A 17,987-nucleotide genomic window follows, 5' to 3' on the forward strand; every position below is an offset into this window, starting at 1 on the left:
CGGCCCCACTGAACTGGTTGGTCTAAACTAATTACATAATTACTCTAGGGTAGGTTAGGATTGCCTCGATAAGAGTGAGAGGCTTATCACCATTTTTAATGACATATAATTAAGATATATCAGATTATTTTCCTTTTGTCTTAAGCAAAAACAAAAATAAAATAGCAAAAATCACACCTTTGACTGGCAGCATAGTTCTGTTTTTCCTGCACGGATGAGATTCTCATGTTTCAATTGGTGTTATCTCTCTGCCCTTTGCTCAGTGCTTACCAGCTGACACCGTTTATGACCACTGAATTATGATGTGTGTGTGTTTAAGCGAGGAGATGAAGCCGGTTAGTTAGAAATGACTTGAGAAAGACTGATCTTGCTGTCGTTAGCTTTCGGGACAGCCGTGCTTTGAAGGTTTCCGGTATGTATCTGTCATCATTTGATATAGATGTGTGTACAGACCATTGGATGCGTGTGTTTACACATGCAAGTGCGTATTTGTACAATGGTCTAAAGCACAACTTTAGACATTTGTACTGCACAGTCAAACGTCGTGGTTTGGTGTGCCCATAACAACTGAAGTAATGCCAAATAACAGACTGACTCACTATTTACATGGACAAAATTGGATTGTTTCTAAGACAACACGAGTTAACAGCAAAACTGGTTGTATTACCTGTTATGTCATGTTTTTATTTTAGTGTCGGGATCGATTTAATTTCTCAGATGCGTTTCTTTTTAGTAGAGTTGAAAATGTGTGTTATTTATTTAGAAAAAGACAGTTCTCATCTATTTTTATTTGAAAATGAAGCACATTTAGCATCCTTCCAGAGGTGTGGACTCGAGTCACATGACTTGGACTCGAGTCAGACTCGAGTCATTAATTTTATGACTTTAGACTTGACTTGAAAAAATGTTCTAAGACTTGTGACTTGACTTGGACTTTTACACCAATGACTTGGGACTTGAATTGGACTTGAACCGGTTTACTTGAAAAGACTTGATATTTTACCCCAAATACAAAATTTAACATGCATATTATATAGAGATTGAAAATGTGACGTCATTCACGGGTAGAACCGCAAAGGATTCTGGGAACTCGTGGCAAGAGGTACTAGCCACGCAGGCTTTCAATTAAAATCAGTCACACAGCAATAAAAAGAAACACAAAAATGTCAAGAAGCTGTTGTATTATTAACTGCAATAGCCGGTCGCATGACAGCCACGGGAAGCCGACGGGTAAAGAGATTGGTTGTTATTGGATTACATCGTTGAAGAGAAATTGTTTGAGCCATGTTTCCAAAGTAACAAAGACGCGACGGGTGGCCTGGATTGCAGCCATTCAAAGATCAAATATAACGTCCCAGAACACTCCAGCTCACAGGTTAGTCTGCTCCAAGCATTTACACAAAGGTCAGTCTGCTGTTGTAGTTAACATAATTGGTGATATAGGTTACAAGCAAGTCTGGCGCTGAACAGAAATGGTCGCGCTATGCTCCTGTGTTTATTGTGCATAAATAGTGAATTGTCCTGACACAATATTGCGTTTCGCTTCTGTTATTATGGTACATTGACAAAAACACATACTTTTATTCACAGGATAAAACAGGTTTTTTGTATCACTAATTGCCCAGTACGATTACAGCATACAGTATTATTGTCACTGCTACATTTCTGTGATGGGTACCAGAAATTATTTCCACTACTAATTAATTACCGTTGAGCTCAAAGGTCCTATTAATAAACGGTTAAGGAATGTGTATTTATGACAACAATTTGTGAGACTGGTAAACTTATGATACGTACGATGGTCTTTCGTTCTACACGGTGCATTTCAAGGTCCTGCACCCATCCGTCGGTAAACTGTACCTGGGCTTGTTGCAGTGACCTGAAGTTACTAAACTTCATGAGTGTATGCACTCACTCCAAGAACCGTATGATTATAAATATGCATATAAATATGCTACGATGAGATAGCTGACTTCATCTAACTAGCAAATGTTTTCAAGGCTACGTTGGTGATGCAGTTTTTTTTAAAATGATATTTTAAAAAAATATATCATTTATTTATGTATGATATTTTTGTCATGCGATTTCAAAGCCGGTCTTACAACCGCATCCAAGAATAACATGCAGCTTATCTCAGAACTGTCGGTGAAAATTATTCTTGGAGCTAGGTTTAATTGAGCTGCATTTTAAAGAGGTGCAATTTCACAATTTGTGTATATTTTCTAAGTTCACTATTTTGTCATGTGTTGAGAAAAACACAGATTAAAAAATTACATGGTCTAATATTTACATTTAGCATAACTGCAACATGCTTTTTTTCGTTTTTTTTTTAAAGACTCGAAAGGACTTGAAATTCAAAGTTTCAGACTTGTGACTTGACTCGGACTTTTACACCAGTGACTTGAGACTCGACTCTGACTTGCCTGACATTACTTGAGACTTGACTTGAGACTTGAGGATAAAGACTTGAGACTTACTTGAGACTTGCAAAACAATGACTTGGTCCCACCTCTGCATCCTTCATGTGTCAAGTGCACGTGGTAAATGTGGTAAAGGTTTGTGGTTACATTTTTATCTGCAATGTTAACTGAGAAAGTGTTTCCAGGGTGTGGTCGATTTCAGGTTAAAGTCCCTATCAAACCCATAATATACACTCTCGAGAACTACTGGCTTTACTCGGCCTGCACAGAGGTGCAGTACATCAATTATTCCACTAGATGGAAGAAGAGATCGCTTTCCTTTTAGTTTGAAGGCAAAACATACGGAGTATAAGTTGTATTTATACACCAAGTTTAAGTGAAGACACAGCCAAATCAAATGCCTAACTATTTTTCTTTTTTTTTCTTCTTATTTTTAAATATTTAGTATAACACCCAAGTGACATGTGCAATGATACACAGAGAGATGAGCTATAAATAATGGAAAGCAAGAAAAATAAACAAATAACAGAGAATGAGTAAAAGTGAGAAGTGATGAGATAATAGGCAGAGTCAGTGTCAAAGAATTTCCCAAGTGTACTCCTCCTACTTCAGCACAAGTCCAGCACTATTTTTTATCCAATGAGAAAAGGCTATGGGAAGAGTCTCTTTTTGTGATTGGCCTAGAGTTTGTGTGACCCCTCCCTTCCTGAGGAGTTGGAGAGAGTTCACTGTTAGTTTTTTTTCCCAGCCACACTTACAGAAGTGCAGACTAGAAGGAGCTGTCTGCTGTCGCCGCTGCTGCTGCTGTGCAATTCTTTGTCTGCTTAGGCGTCTTAGTTGCTTTAGTTTTGCCCAACATTGAGTAAAGCCAGGTGGATCAGACTAAGCAACATGTGGACTGCACGTCCACAGAAAGAGCAGGTTGGTAATGTGTCCCTCTGACTCTCTGTTTGTTTTTGTGTCTGCTCTGTTCTATTTGCGTCCAGGGGCTTTGGGAGATATGTGTCTGTGACACTCTTTGGCTTTGGGTTATCACTGGAATCATGGACAAGAAATGTACAGTGGATTATACTGGAGTACTGCTGAACAAGTTGGATTAGTTCTTTTTGAGCTGCAGCAGAGGAAATACGTGGTTAATGTGCATCACTGTTTCTGTTCCTTGTCACAAAATGATATATGCTGTACTAAGATTTAGTCACAAGTAAAGTGTAAAATGTAAAGAGTGGCTGCTATAGTGAGGTGTGAAGATGAATCTCCTGATCTTTTTGTTGGTTACTTTGTACCAGTGTAATGCTGTGACAAATAATGTTTTACCTGTTGCATAAGACTTCACAGGTGTGCGTGTGTGCATGTCTGTTTGTGTGTTGGCCTGATGTCCCCTTTCTCATGCCTTGTGGGAAAACTGGTTGCTGCAGCTGGAATGTCATGGGAAGACTGCAGATATTTTTTTTTCCTGCTGTTCGCCCATAGAAAACCAGCCCCCTCCCCTCTGCAGTTCTTCTGTTGTCTTTGCAACAGATATACTGGATACTGACCTCTGGCATTCAATGACCTCAATACTTTTTGTTGTGGTGCCAGCATTATTAAACAGTAAACTTTATTACTGTTATTCCTGCCTGAGGCTTTAAATGCATGCGTTTAAGTTTATCGACCTAAGTCTATGTGTTTTCTTGCTGTGCTTGCTGTGTGATGTATTTGTTATTAAATATTTGTTGGACAGTAAGAAAAATACTGAGCTGACGATTTCTTGGGTACGATCTTTGCTATAACCACCCACCATTCTTTTAAAGTAAAAAAGTAGCATAATAAGTTTTGCATCATTGCAGTTTGCTGCTTAGAAGAGACAGGGGGGATCAGTGTTGTTAGCAAGGTTCTCAGATTTAGTACTACAAATTAAATCCAGATGTGAACTTCTGGCTTGTGTAATACCAGACAATGTGCCACCATCAAATATTATTTTGGGCTTTCCAACTACGATTTAAAATATATCTCTATAATTAAAGCATTATATATATATATATATATATATATATTCTTTTCCAAATTCTCACAGTTTTCATTGACTTTTCAAGAGCAAGTCTGTAGACGAGCTATTTCAATGTATTTGAAATGAACCAGGAGACCAACCTGTTGCTGCTGTTCTCCACGATGTACATTTCCCCGCGTTCACTGGGCCATTTGACACTCATACTACATCATACAGTACAACACATCTGCACCTAAGATGTTTGCATTCATATTGTGTCTATTTTTGAACATAGTGCTTCCTTTCTAAAGCACTAAATTATATTTTGCATGCACCAACCCTTCAATTCAAGAACTTAGAGATCCTCTATACTTTTTTCCTACCACTGTAATCATGAGTCACTTCAGTGGTCTGGCGCAAGTTAAACTTTAGTAGTTTCCAGCCTCGGACTTGGCCACACTGGTCGAGCCGAATCAGGCTTGGCTGAAACAGAGAGAGGGAGCAGTTCTCTCACTCCCTCAGTACAATGATGCCTTGTGTTACCATCAGCCGAACGACACTCTGGCAATGATGACGATTGCTCGCTCTCTTTTTCTGGCATCTACTGTATGTCTTGCTTTCTCTGCCGCTCTGACCATCCCAATCCCCCTATCCATGGTGTTAAGGATTAGATAATAGGCAGCTTTAGTGTGGGCAGAGAAAAAGAGGTGTCACAGACCTCTCTCATTGCTTCCCTCCCTCCCTTCTTCTCTCTATCTTTGTACCATCTGTGCCACGAGGAGCTTGGCACTGTTCAGTCTATAAATGCCAAGCTACATTTATGTTACCTTTGTTGCGCTGCTATATACGTACCATGGCGTGTGACTTGTAGTCTCTAATGCAAAAATGCCGTTTACATGCATTGTATATTTAAAAAAGTTTCAGTCAATCACTGTGTTTGCCACAGCACTTCATAAATGTCAGACTGGCTATCGCACAGGAATCTAGGATAGATGGTACATTTCACAAACTACCTATTTTTCCTCACACTTAATGGATAATCCGTGACAGCACCTCTGCTGAGGTTGACATGTTCAGTCCGCCTCCAGTGTTCCTTTCAATGATTTGACACTTTAAAACATGTATTGCAAGCGGATTTATTATAGAGGGAGAAAAGTAGGAGTACTGGATGCCAATGTAAGGTGGACAAATATGCTGAGGTCAACTGGTAGAAATGCATTTTTAAGTAGTGCTTCTGGATTCAAGAAGCAGCTCTGAAAATGATTTTTTTTATCAACACATATATGCAGACATCAGAGTCCGTTTTAGAGGTGATTAAGAAAAGTTTTTACAGTAAAATTGTAAATAAGCAGTGATGATCGTAGTCATAGAGTTTGTTATTGTGTCAAAAACATATAATCAGCGTGTGTCATATGTCATATCTTAGTCTGCCTGAGAAGGTGATTTCCCACAATCTCCAATCTGTTTGAGGGATAGATAATATACTGATGTTTTTATACTGATTACTTTATTTCTTTATCGTAATCTACAAAACAATAATCTGTTTTCTACCACAATGCAATGGCACAGACCATAAACGGGAAATCTGTCTAAACAAAAGGTTGAATAGCAACTTTTATTCATTTTTAATTCCATGTTGCTCAGAAATCTTCATAAATACAACAAAAATGTGCAAAAAATTATATCATGATGATATTAATCTTCTTTTATAATTTGGTAGACATTAGATGAACGTGTTTTTGCATGACATTTTTGTTTTTTGTGCAAAAAGACAGGATGCATCGATTGCACTGAGCGTAATTAGTGAATGTATCAGAGAGAAGTGGGGCGCTGTATTTTTGTCTTTTGATGTGTTTAGCAGTTTCTGGTATGAACTGTGTATGTGGCTGCCCTGAAAACACAGTGTAATGGCTTTATATTGTCTTTGCTTGACCTATAATGTAAACAAAAGTGCAGTTAAGAGTCACTAATGCAAGTACCGTTCGCTGTTGAAGATTTAAAGTTTAATGAGCTATTATTAAAGCATCTTTTTGCTTCTTCAAAGCTGTTAGACACCTTAAAAGGTGATGACTTAGAGATACAATGGAGAAGTGAAAACACAAGATTTTAGAACTGGTGCATGAAATCTCCTTTGATGGTTTAAAAAATGTTTGTGTTGCATATCTAAGTCCCTTTTGCCAACAGGATGCCCTGAAGCAGCAGAATATTTTCTTTTTAGCATATTTGAACAGACGGCTCTGTTCAAAATATTTAGGTTTTGGTTTAAGCTTCATGCCGAGAACACAACCCATTTCCCAGAAGTAACCACTGCAGTGTGAGCTCCCACCCAAAACAGCACGTTGCTGTGTAAATTAGAATCATGTTTCCAGATGTGAGACACCTTAGAAAATAAGGTCTCGCTGCTTTCTGTTTCTTTTATAAGAACTTATGCACTGTATAGACCTCAAAACTGTAATCTGAAAAGGGCACTCAACACGATTTGCTCGAAAGTATCTTATTTGTAGTTATATGTAAAAGGCAAGTATCTATGTTGATTTGTCTTTCTGCAAAATATTAGGAGTGAGCCAAACTTTTAGCTGCAAAATATACAAAATATATACTTCTTGGCTGAACTTGATTTGGGACACCAGCAGCCACAGAACTGATATGGGATGCAGATATATATATATATTTTTTCTGGTTGCAGATACACGTCCGCTGTGACCTTGTCTTCTTTCCCATGTGTCTCTCGTGGGTCGTTGCACTGTTACAGGAACAGGGCTGCTAGAGGCTCTGGTGCAAAGACGCTCATAAATATCTCATTTTTGCTTGTTATAAAACCACAGAGAGAAGTAAGTCATAGGTTTGTATATTTGAGCAAACTTTATGGGGCCAAATTAGGGATTGTAAATGCAACGTGTGCACACAGTAGAGAAAAATGAACCATTGTTGCTCTGTGAATGAATCAATAGTACAGTATTGATAATGGATTAAATAGTTAACTATTAGTACCACTTTCTCATAACACTCTTTCAGTTTGTAGCTTATCGATTTATTAATTTTAATAAATTATTAATCTAACTATTACGGTACTTATTGAACAGGAATCTTTTGCCGCTGGCCATTTAGCTTGGATTATCAGAACCATGCGTTGTCTTGGCTGCCTTTTAGCTAGAGTAGTAACCTCTCCAAGTCTCAGCTTGAAATTGGTCATTAGACGTGGCGGCGTTGGTAGTGTTGGATAGAGGCACTTATAAAAAGGCAAACTGTCATGCATGTAACACCTCTGCGGATCATTACGACTGACTCGAGTGTGGCATCATATCTCTAATAACAAGTGTATTTTCCCCCAAAAATGTCCAATTATTTATTTCACACAATTGGGAAGAATTTTGCTATATGTTGGTTCAGATGCTCTGCAGCCCTTTTCCAGAAGGTGAGAAAAATTCTTCATTGGAGAACTTTATCTGACGAACAAAGTATTACAGACCAAGCAAGCTGTAGCTGACAATCCCACATAGCAGACGGGTCTGGCCTGGATCTGATGTCAAGCCGGCACTGCTGTTCTGACTGGTGTCATGGTAAGTGGTATGTCATCCAGATATGGCCAGGTCTCGCAATGATGGCACTGTTTATGTGATGGCATGCCACATCTGGCCCGATTGTGGTTTGGTTTTTGTGGCCCAGGCTAATTGAAAACAAGTCTGGCCCGGATCTGGCATGAAGTTGGCACTTCTGACAGATCCAGGCCATACCAATTTTGCTATGTGGGATATACACGTATATCACAAAATCTTTAGTTAAAAATTACTTTAAATTTCACATCCCCAGTAATGGATTTAGCCCTTTTTAGAATGCAAGACAGCTGATTCCTGCATGGCAAGTAAAGCGATATGTATTTAATGACTTTGTGTCACATGGTGAGAGATCAAATTTCCCATGTGTCTCATTGAAAAGATTGATGAGCGGCAACTTTACTTGTAATTCCTCTTTTTTTTCTGACTCTCTGACACACTCCTACTAATTGACATTTAAGAGGGATGCTAGCACACGATGGGAGAGGCGGGTGCACTTCTGTTGATATTTATATATAAGCAGCTCTAGCTGCTCAAGCTATCACCATGACAACAGGACAGGAAGCAGGAAGTTGGCATTTTTTTATTACAATGGAGTAGAGAGATAACTCTCAGGTTGCATATTGTAGACACAGATAACACAGACTGTGCTTTTTACATCTCAGTCTACACACACACTTTTTGACATTCTTGTTAACCTCTCTGTGGGTCAAGGTTTTTGGGAGGTCATGGACATTCTCAGAGCAGGAAATACAGCTATAGGCAGCATAAAATATTTAATCATAAAAAAGTACTACTTTCTAACAGATATACAGTGCTGTGAAAAAGGTATTTGCCCCTTCCTGATTCATTTGTTTTGTACATTTCCCACACTTAAAGTTTTGTGATGAAACAAATTTTAATGTTAAACAAAGATAACCCAGTAAATGTAGTTTGTCTCTCAAATTGAATAGCTGGTTGTGCTATTCCTGGTAGCAAGAAGTACGGTCATAAATTTTTGTGACTGGCAATGACTCCTCCACCTCACAGTTGAGGAATTTTGGCCTCTCTTCTTGACAGAAATGCTTTAATTTATCCCCGCTGGTTTATGAGTGTGAATGTGCTGTGTAATCAGATTTAAGTCTGGTTTTTGACTAGGCCATTCCAAAACCTTTATTTTCTTTCTCCTTCCTGGTGTATTTAGGACTATTATTCTGCAGTATAACCCAAGTATGCTATAGCTTCGGGGCATGAACCGACGGCCGGACATTCTCCTTCAGGATTTTCTGATAGAGAGCAGAATTCGTGGTTAGTCAATTATGGCAATTCGTGACATACAAGATGAGTCATTGATGCACTCTTGGAATAATTTTGGTTGGCCAGCCTTTCCTGGGAAGGTTCATTATTGTTCATAGTTTTGTCCATTTGTTGGTGTTGATCTTTTAGCATACTACATTTGGTCAGACAAGTTGTATATAAGTAATTTCTTAATTCAACAGGACTGACAGTAACTATAGCTGGATGTGGTTAGTGAAACTGAACCTAGCTTTCCAAAAAATGTGGTTAATTCATGATTTAACACAGGGAGCAATTACTTTTTAACAAGGAATTTTATTGTGTTTATAATAATCGTGAAACAGTGGGCACAGTTTACACTATACACTTATCTATAGTCGATGCTTTGTAGATGTAAAACCATTCATGTCGGTGGGCTATTTCTCATTCCACACTGTTGCTTTGTGCAGAATGAAGCCATGCAAAGTGAGCTTTTTATAGCCAGTGCTGACTCAGTTAACATGCTTTGCGTAGTAATGTGAGTTCAAATGAATATTGGGGCAATGTGTGTCAAGATACTGGGTCTGTGATTCAGTGCTGTGTTTTTTGATTAGTCTGTATTCTTTGAGTTAGTGTTATTCATGGGTTTGGTTCTTCTTATTGTTCTCTGTGTGTGTTATATCCTTAGTTTCTAGTCTTTAGGTTTCTGTTACGAAGCCTTCCCGTGTTCCACGTTTAATGTCATCTATGTTTGTGCATCTCCTGTGTCTCTCCAGTCATTCGTATCTCCAGGCCTCAGTGTCAAGTCTGTGTCTTTGTGAATGTCTCATGTTTCCTGTTTGACTTTGACAATCTTGCGTCCTATGTGTTTTCAGTTTTGCCTTCTCCCGGCCTCATATGGGATTACTCCCAGCTGTGCTCTCCTCCTGTGTCTCATTCCTTCATTATCTCTCTGTGTATTTAAGCCCTTTATCTTCCTCTTTTTGTTGCTGGATCGTCTGTGTGTCATTCACCGCAGTTCTCCATGTTCCACTTCTCCAAGCCCCAGGTTCTCAGGTCTTTAGTTTCTTTATACTTGTTTGTAGTTTTTTTTAGCTTAGTCATTCTCTCCTTTGCTTTTGTTTGTATTTTGCTTGGCTGTAATAAAGGCTCACTTTAAGTCCATCACTTTCTGCGTCAGCATTTGGGTCCACACTCTCTCTCCACTCCACACATCTGTCACAGCAGACGTGACAATGTGACAGTCAATGAAAATTTAAGTAGCTATAATAGTAACCAAACTGAACCAAATCAAGCCCAAATATCAAAGAAATTATTTTTAATAGGAATAGCTTTATTTTAAATAGGAAACTAATCAAAACTCATTCATTCACTTTTATGAATAAATGGAGCGAATAAAAGTTCACAAGGACAACAGAAGCCAAGCAGACAAACAGTCACTTGAGGCAGTTGGTGACTCTTTTGATGCTTCGAGCATGTTGGATCTTGTTCTCTAGAGTGGGAATGTTTACTGTCATCTCTTTATCTCTTAGCGTACGTGCTAGTGGCATTTTAAGTAGTTTTTGCTCTGGAAGAATTTGGTGCTAGTCAGAAGAAAGTCAGAAGATCATTTCCTCTTTCAAACTTGACCACATAGTTGTCAGTCTAATGCTAAACTGCAGTTAATTGTGGGAGATTAAAAAGACTCATACACAGTTTCTATCTTTTCTTTTTTTTAATGAAATGCAGGAAGTGGTTTCATTTTTTCTCACATGCTCTAAAGAACCAGTTGACGTTATTCTGTTTCTCTGGGCGTGTGTGTTTTGAGTGTTGTTACCAACACTGCTGAATCATGAAAAGCCATAGGCAAAACAGATTCTGTCCTATTTTCTTCTGTTTGAACTTTTATTTTTATTGTTTTTCAGTCATTGTTGTTTAACTGCTGTCTCTCGAAACTTTGTTTCTGTAAAACCAAATCAGGTTTTCTGTCTGGATGTTTTTCAGATTAATGATGACTTTTTACCTGCCCTTAATGAAAAAAATCAAAATGTCAACACATTTTCTTGTCTTTTTTATGGCAGGGGCATCTGTTGTCTGAAACTAACAGGCCTCCTTACAAAGCTCTTGAGCAAACTGTATCACATTCTAGTGAAGATCATTTTTTAAAAAGAACCAAATACTTTTGTTTCTATCTAGAAATATAAAGGAAGATATTTTATACCTTAAGAGCAAATATTGGATTTACAGTGAAGCAAAGTGTAGCAAAAGTGAGAAATAATGTTTGTGACGGGTTTAGCAGGTTTTGGTGTCTCAATAATTGTTTGGTACACAAAACTGTGTCAGAACTCTCTGTGTTGAGGTAAAGTTGAAAGTAAAAGAGAGACCTGAGCACAATATCTACATAATTATTAGTCTAAACTAATTATTAGTCTTTAATACTATTCTATACTATATTTTTATAGTCTACCAAAACCTACCTGTTTTTGAACTGCACTGCCTTTGACTTCAGCAGATTCTGAGCTTTTGTATATTTATCACAAAAAACATCAATTTCCACAAATTTTTACATAAAAATCTGGTTTGCCTGCTTTTGATAATTCAGTGTATTTTGTTTTGCTTTATTTCAGAAACATTTTATTAGAAAATATTTGTTTGTAGCCCATTCAGTGAATTAAATATTTTTTTTCTGTGCAGAGTAGTGTGCAAGTGTATCATATATGACCAATATATGATAAGTGACCAATAATTTAGAAATATGAGCATATTTTCTGATTTTGATGGAATGAAAGGCATCAGCTGATTTTTTTTTTTTCATTTGATGATTGTGTCTGATTCAAAGTTGATTTCTACTCACAAGGTCTCTGAAGTCACAAACCACAACATGACTACACATGTTTTATTTCGCATGAATCTTTTAAAGGAGTAGTTTAGGGAGTGGAAGGGTGTTTTTTTTTGTTTTTTTCTACATTAACTTATTGGTCCCATTGAACTAATTCAGGCAGAACTTTACAAGTGATTTCCTTAATAGGACCTGGCGTCCACATATGTGGACATCACATTTTGGGTTATTTAGATCAAAATACAAAATTTTGCTCTACAAGGGCCTGATATCCACTTATATCACTATACTGCTACTGTTCTATCAAATTTTTAAACGAATATCCTCATATGTGGCTCTTATTTTTCTTAAAAACAAAAATAAGGTAAAAAAAAAAGTCTGGTAATTCTTTGTTTTAACATTCATCGGGCCCCAATATGCCCAAATATCAAAGAGAAATTAAATGCATGCTGTGGAAGAGTTCGGGTCTTAGGAGGTTAAAGAAAAAAACAATAGTAGTTTAAGTGCTATACCCCGTCCTGAAAAAAAAACAAACATTCAAAATACACAATCTTATTACTGTATTGCTGAAAAATTAGGTCATTTGTTGTGCACGTTTCATTAAAATATAAAAACTAAATTTTTTTATAGTCTCCAGGAGTAGTGACCAGCAGGTGACCAGCAGGTTGTATAATAAACAGATGGAGAAACATCGCAAATGTTGACTCTTCCAAAAAGGTCATTAGAGGTGACTAAATAGTGCTGTGAGTAGGACTGCACATACAGTAAAAGTATAGATATGGTATTGTGCAGAAGTCTGCCTCTCATTTCTTTGTGTTTCTTTATATTTATATATTTTTAATTGTATCGTTTGGCACTTTATATAGAATAGAAGAGTATTTCTGCAGCAAAAATGTGATTCCCAAAGAGATATAAGCCATGTCAGTCATATAACACTGCATGTGTGATGTGTTCTTAAAATATCTAGGAAACTGGACGGGTGGAGGACAAATGAAGTGACAGGCAATAAAAAAATTCTCTAGCAGATTAAGAGTATGTGAAAATCATGTCTTTAAGAAAAAGGAACCTCTGACCCCTCAGTTGTTCACTGAAAGCTCATTGGAAAGGGTTAGGTATGAAGGGCTTAGAAGAGGCTGGTGTATGCCAAATAACACAAGAACTGCACTGAAAATTAGTGGACACAGGTCTTATAGAGTGAGTCTAAATAATGATTTATTATCATTATTTTATTTAGAGGAGTTCAGGAGAGAAGTGAACAGTAAATGTCTACCTGCGGTGCTCAAAAGCTGCTAAGACACTAAGATACATTGGTGTTCGCTTGGACATGATTTACGCTTCTTCTAAAGCTTAGCTGTTGGTAAATAAGAATACATTTATTTACCTTTCTGTTGATTTTCAGCACAAGCTGAAATACACATTTACATTATATGTGTCTGTTTTGGGGTTTGTATTCCTTGCAGTTCTTATCTGATTCACATGATAAAAAGGAAAGTCACAGTAAGGTCACTGGAAGATTAAATGTCACAAGACTGTCCTGCTCTGTGGGAGTACATATACTCTCAGGAAATGGTCATACATCTGATCTCTCTTCTAGGTGTGCCCTGCTCCAGGGTCTGACTGCTAAGCATGAGGAGTAAGGCTCAGACTGCTACCAGTAACCTCAACCTGGTGAACTCTGTAGATTCTGACAGCAGAGCGGCTCAAGACATACACGACGGTATTAAGATGGCAGATCTGGTGGAAAGCCTGGATACCCGAGAGCTGGACATAGGGGAGGGAGAAGATGTGGATTATGATGGAAACAACATAGGTAAGTTTATGGAAATGAGGAAATATATGTGCTTACCTACTGTAATTACTTATTATGTACCTGTTGCTCTCAAAATTTACAGTATTACAATAATTTCTTGTAAAGAAATCTCAAAAGCAAGAAGAAAATATTGACATAACCTACTAATTGTGGGCTCAGATAGTCTGATGGACACTCAGCAAATGTGGGGTAGGTGGTGTTAGATGAGAATGTAGCTAGGCAGCATAGAATGGTAGTCTGTAGGATGACTCTGGAAATCAAGTAGAGGAAGCGAATGAAGTGCTAGCTAAAGTGTTGAGGGAAACTCAAAAGAAGGTGTTTGTTGTATCCTCAGAAAACCAGGAGACTTGGTGGTGGAATGAGGAAGTACAGGAAAAAGTTCAAAGTATGCTAAGAAAAAGTGGGTCAGGGAGATAAAGAACGTAGACACAGATACTGGCAGTACAACAGAGAGAGAGAGAGGTGGCAGAGGCTGGTTGATATTACTTGTATTTGAAGTACTAAGAAAAATAAGGAAGCACAAATGTTTGTATCGATTGGCTGTGTCAAAGAGATTGGAAAGGATGTGCAGCAGGTTAGGATGATTAAGGTCACTAATGAGTGAAGAGTGTGTTGAGAAGAGGTATGGAGGTATGGAAAGGTATAGGAGAGAGGGCACTGGACTTTTTAGCCAGATTGTTTACCACAGAGTGAGAGGATGCCTGAAGAACAGAGAAGAAGTGTACTGATACAGATTTTCAAAAACAAGGGTGCCGTGCTGAGCTGTGGCAACTACAGAGGGATAAAGTTGATGAAGCTAGGTTAAGAATAGAGGATTATGGGTTCATGCAAAGAGACCACTACATATGCAATATTTATTTTATATGGAGAGTTGATGGAGAGGTACAGAGAAGGGTCAAAGGAGTTGCTCTGTGTCTTTGTGGATCCACAGAAAATATATGATAGGGTGCCAAGAGAAGAACTGTGGCAAATAGCAGATACTGTAGGAGTCGGGAGAGGAAGAGAAGTATTTGAGGGTGATGCAGGATCTGTATGGGGACACCGAGGTCAGATGTGCGGTATGAGTGATAGATGGTGGAGGTGCGATTACACAAGGAGACAGTTCTGAGACATTTCTTCCTACATTATTCATAATTTCCTTAATAAATTATTCAGATTCTGATTCTTTGCAGGGGGGGTGAAAAGGTTGACAGCCAGGTCAGGCAGGTGATGTTTGCAGACAATAATGTGATCTGTAGCAAGCAGGTGGAAGAGAGCCTGGAGAGGTGGAAGTATGCTCTGGAGAGAAGAGAAATAAAGTCAGTCAAGCAAAACGTGTGTGAACGAGAAGGAGACAGGTGTAACAGTGACATGAAGGAAGAAAGTCAGAGCGGCAGGGTTGAGATGTGGAGTAGAAGGATAGTGGCTATAATGGATGATGGATGTTGAATATGGAGCTGCTGAAGTGAACAATCATGGTTGTAGTGAAGGAGGATATGGAGCTGACTGGTATGACAGAAGAAGCTGTGATAACCCTTAAGTGAGCTGAAGAGGAGGAAGACCTAGCAAAGTAGCAGAGTTCAAAAGCAAGTGGTCAAGTCAGTTACCTCACTATTAAATGTTATTAGTCTTAACTTGTCAGAATATGAGCTTAAATATACACATGCAAAAAAAAAGTCTGTAACGATCCTGTTCTCAAGACCTCTACTAATTTAATGACCGTCAAACTAATTCAAAGTGGGATCACAGTGTATTAACATAATTCAATTAGTCAAAAAAGCAACTTACTACATGGAGGCTCCAAACCACTATCTAACGGTGCCAGCACATGAGGGTGGATGGTTGCACTTTTGAAGTCTTGCAAACTTTACCAGAAAATATACGGTAACATTTGCCCTAACACTGCAAACTCGCGAACTACAACGGTCTTGAACAAAGGCTGAGTTTTCACTGATGCATCCTACTCGCTCCTACAGCCTGAGCAACTCCTACATGTACAAGCAGAAAGATCACACTAAACACCCGCCTCGTCTCTGTCCCAGGGGACTGTCGTATCCCATTTTCAGCAGTGTATGCCACAGTGGGCTTTAAAGAAGCCAATGCAAAAGTGTACCTCCCCACTGTACCCATTACTGCCCGAATCCTGGAGGTGGAGAGGTTCACCACTGCACAGGACCGCTTCAATGCGTCACACCAAAGGAGTGTCAACAAGGTACTGCACACACCTCTCTATAAACTATATGGTCCTGATTGTTGCGCTTGCTGTTTACTTATGCCACAGATTTTTCCATTTTCTATTGTATCGATTGTTTTTCTTTTTTATTAAATGTTGAACATTTTTAATGTTATTGATGACATTACCATGATTACAGGTGTTAAGCATGTGCATGTTTCTGTAGTCTCTGCCAGCAGTTTTTAAGATTGAGCTGAAACATGGGGAATTTACCTGGGTGGTTAAGAGGAAGGAGAAGCATTTCATGGAGCTGCACAGAGAGCTGAGGACGTACAAAACCTTCATGAGGATACCACTGCCATCACGCAGGTTGGCATGCAATCTATACAGTAAAAGATAAATTTGCAGTCTCACATGGACCTAAGTGCTTGTTTTACCTTAAGCTTTTTGTCCTTAAATGGGAGATATATGTCCATGATGTGACAAAAGTATACTTACCCAAATGCATAGACACAATTGTCATACTAGTATATTTAATAGATCAAGAGAGTATTGTATTTACTTTATGTAGATGATATAATCAGCACTTTTCTTCTCATAAGCACAGATGTAAAAACAACAAATTTATTGCCAGCAGGGAGATGTTTTTTTTTTTTTTTAGCTTGAATGCTAAGTGTTGACATACTGTCCTTCAGTGCAACTGAAATTTATGAACTTTTCACATTCACGTTTTTGGTGCAGTCTATTATAATCATAGATTCTTTTTTGAAGTAAACAATAGGCTTAAAATTCAGTGAACACTTTTACTCCCTTTGGCATTCTCTGAAGTCTGACACACCTGTGAAATATACAGATTTTTTATTTCTGATCCGCCACTTAAACAGTGTTTTTAAAGCTCTGGACCTTTGTTCTTTCTTCTATCTTATACTTTAAGGACCAAGGATATTCTGTCTTTAAAGTATTACATTTCCCACATTCTGTTTTTCAGCCACACAGTGAGGAGAAAGACGGTGAGGAAGAGTGAAGTGAGAGAGATGCCCTCCCTGCCAAGGGGAGGAGGAGAGGAGCTAGTGCGAGATGAGCAGGTCTCCAGCAGGAAGGTATGTTGGAGCGCTGTCTTTGTCCTCTTTGGCCTTGTTTTCAGGGCCATGAAATTGATTCTTGTGATATTTCAACTTTATTGCAGGGAGCTCTCCTGGCACTCACTTGTTGCCATGGCACTTAACTCCTTGCCAGCAAATCTATCCTCTGAACTACTGTTTCACATTGTTTTGCACATCTCGGTGTTTATATGCATGGGCTTTGTCAGTGTCCAAATATAGTGTTTGTGTTCCCACAGAGACAGCTAGAAGACTATTTGAACAAGCTGCTGAGGATGGCCATGTACCGAAAATATCACCATACTGTGAGTAAATACAAAACACTCCAAAGGGTCACACTTAAACATAATGTTATACCACTTGTGTTTATGCCTCATTTCTATTAGCCACTATAGATAATGTACAATAAAAGCAAATAATTATTAGTCTTTTTCTACATGTTTTAATTCAGTACCTTTATTGTGGAATTTGGCAAAGCCTCAAGTTGTTCTGTTTTGCTTTTTTCTTATAAAGTGAAGGGAAATTGTCTTTATGCTGTGCCTCTTCTTAAATAACTCCTTCACACTTAAAACATATTTTAGGCAGAAAACTTGCTGTTATGCATTTAAAGTTATTATGAGAGATGACAACACACAATTTAAGATGAGTCATATTAACTCTACGTATGTGGACTAACACTTTCTAGTTCCCATGATGATATATTACACAATGAGTGGTGTGTCTGTCTATACAAGAATCATTATGTGAAGTCTCTTGTTTGTGCTTGCCCTCTTTACACAGATGGAGTTCATTGACGTCAGCCAGATGAGTTTCATTCATGACTTAGGGCCCAAAGGACTGTGAGCATTTTCTTAGTGCCTATATCTCTGGGGATCAGGGTCAAATATCCCATGTCAAAGTTGTTCTTTCCTTA

General features: G+C 38.3%; 1 protein-coding gene across 3 annotated transcripts in view; it reads left to right on the forward strand.

Moving 5' to 3' along the window:
• The first annotated feature begins 349 nt into the window (after positions 1-349).
• The window catches only part of pld1a (phospholipase D1a), a 33,885-nt gene continuing 16,247 nt past the window's right edge, over positions 350-17,987 (forward strand). The window contains exons 1-7 of one of the 3 annotated variants that reach the window (XM_086274483.1): positions 350-412; positions 13,607-13,822; positions 15,844-16,013; positions 16,201-16,343; positions 16,963-17,074; positions 17,314-17,379; positions 17,855-17,913. In XM_086274483.1, coding sequence (XP_086130609.1) covers positions 13,639-13,822; positions 15,844-16,013; positions 16,201-16,343; positions 16,963-17,074; positions 17,314-17,379; positions 17,855-17,913 — 734 coding nt within the window. In that variant the 5' untranslated portion in view covers positions 350-412; positions 13,607-13,638. Of the gene's footprint in view, positions 413-1,358; positions 1,376-3,177; positions 3,342-13,606; positions 13,823-15,843; positions 16,014-16,200; positions 16,344-16,962; positions 17,075-17,313; positions 17,380-17,854; positions 17,914-17,987 lie in introns of those variants that run through there. The other 2 variants (XM_086274484.1, XM_086274482.1) reach the window with 2 other exon arrangements.

The sequence above is a fragment of the Aulonocara sp. 'chitande type north' Nkhata Bay genome, linkage group LG19, assembly GCF_057382095.1.
Source record: "Aulonocara sp. 'chitande type north' Nkhata Bay isolate Kocher_YH1m ecotype deep benthic linkage group LG19, A_spYH_male_GT1.1, whole genome shotgun sequence".
Taxonomy (NCBI): domain Eukaryota; kingdom Metazoa; phylum Chordata; class Actinopteri; order Cichliformes; family Cichlidae; genus Aulonocara; species Aulonocara sp. 'chitande type north' Nkhata Bay.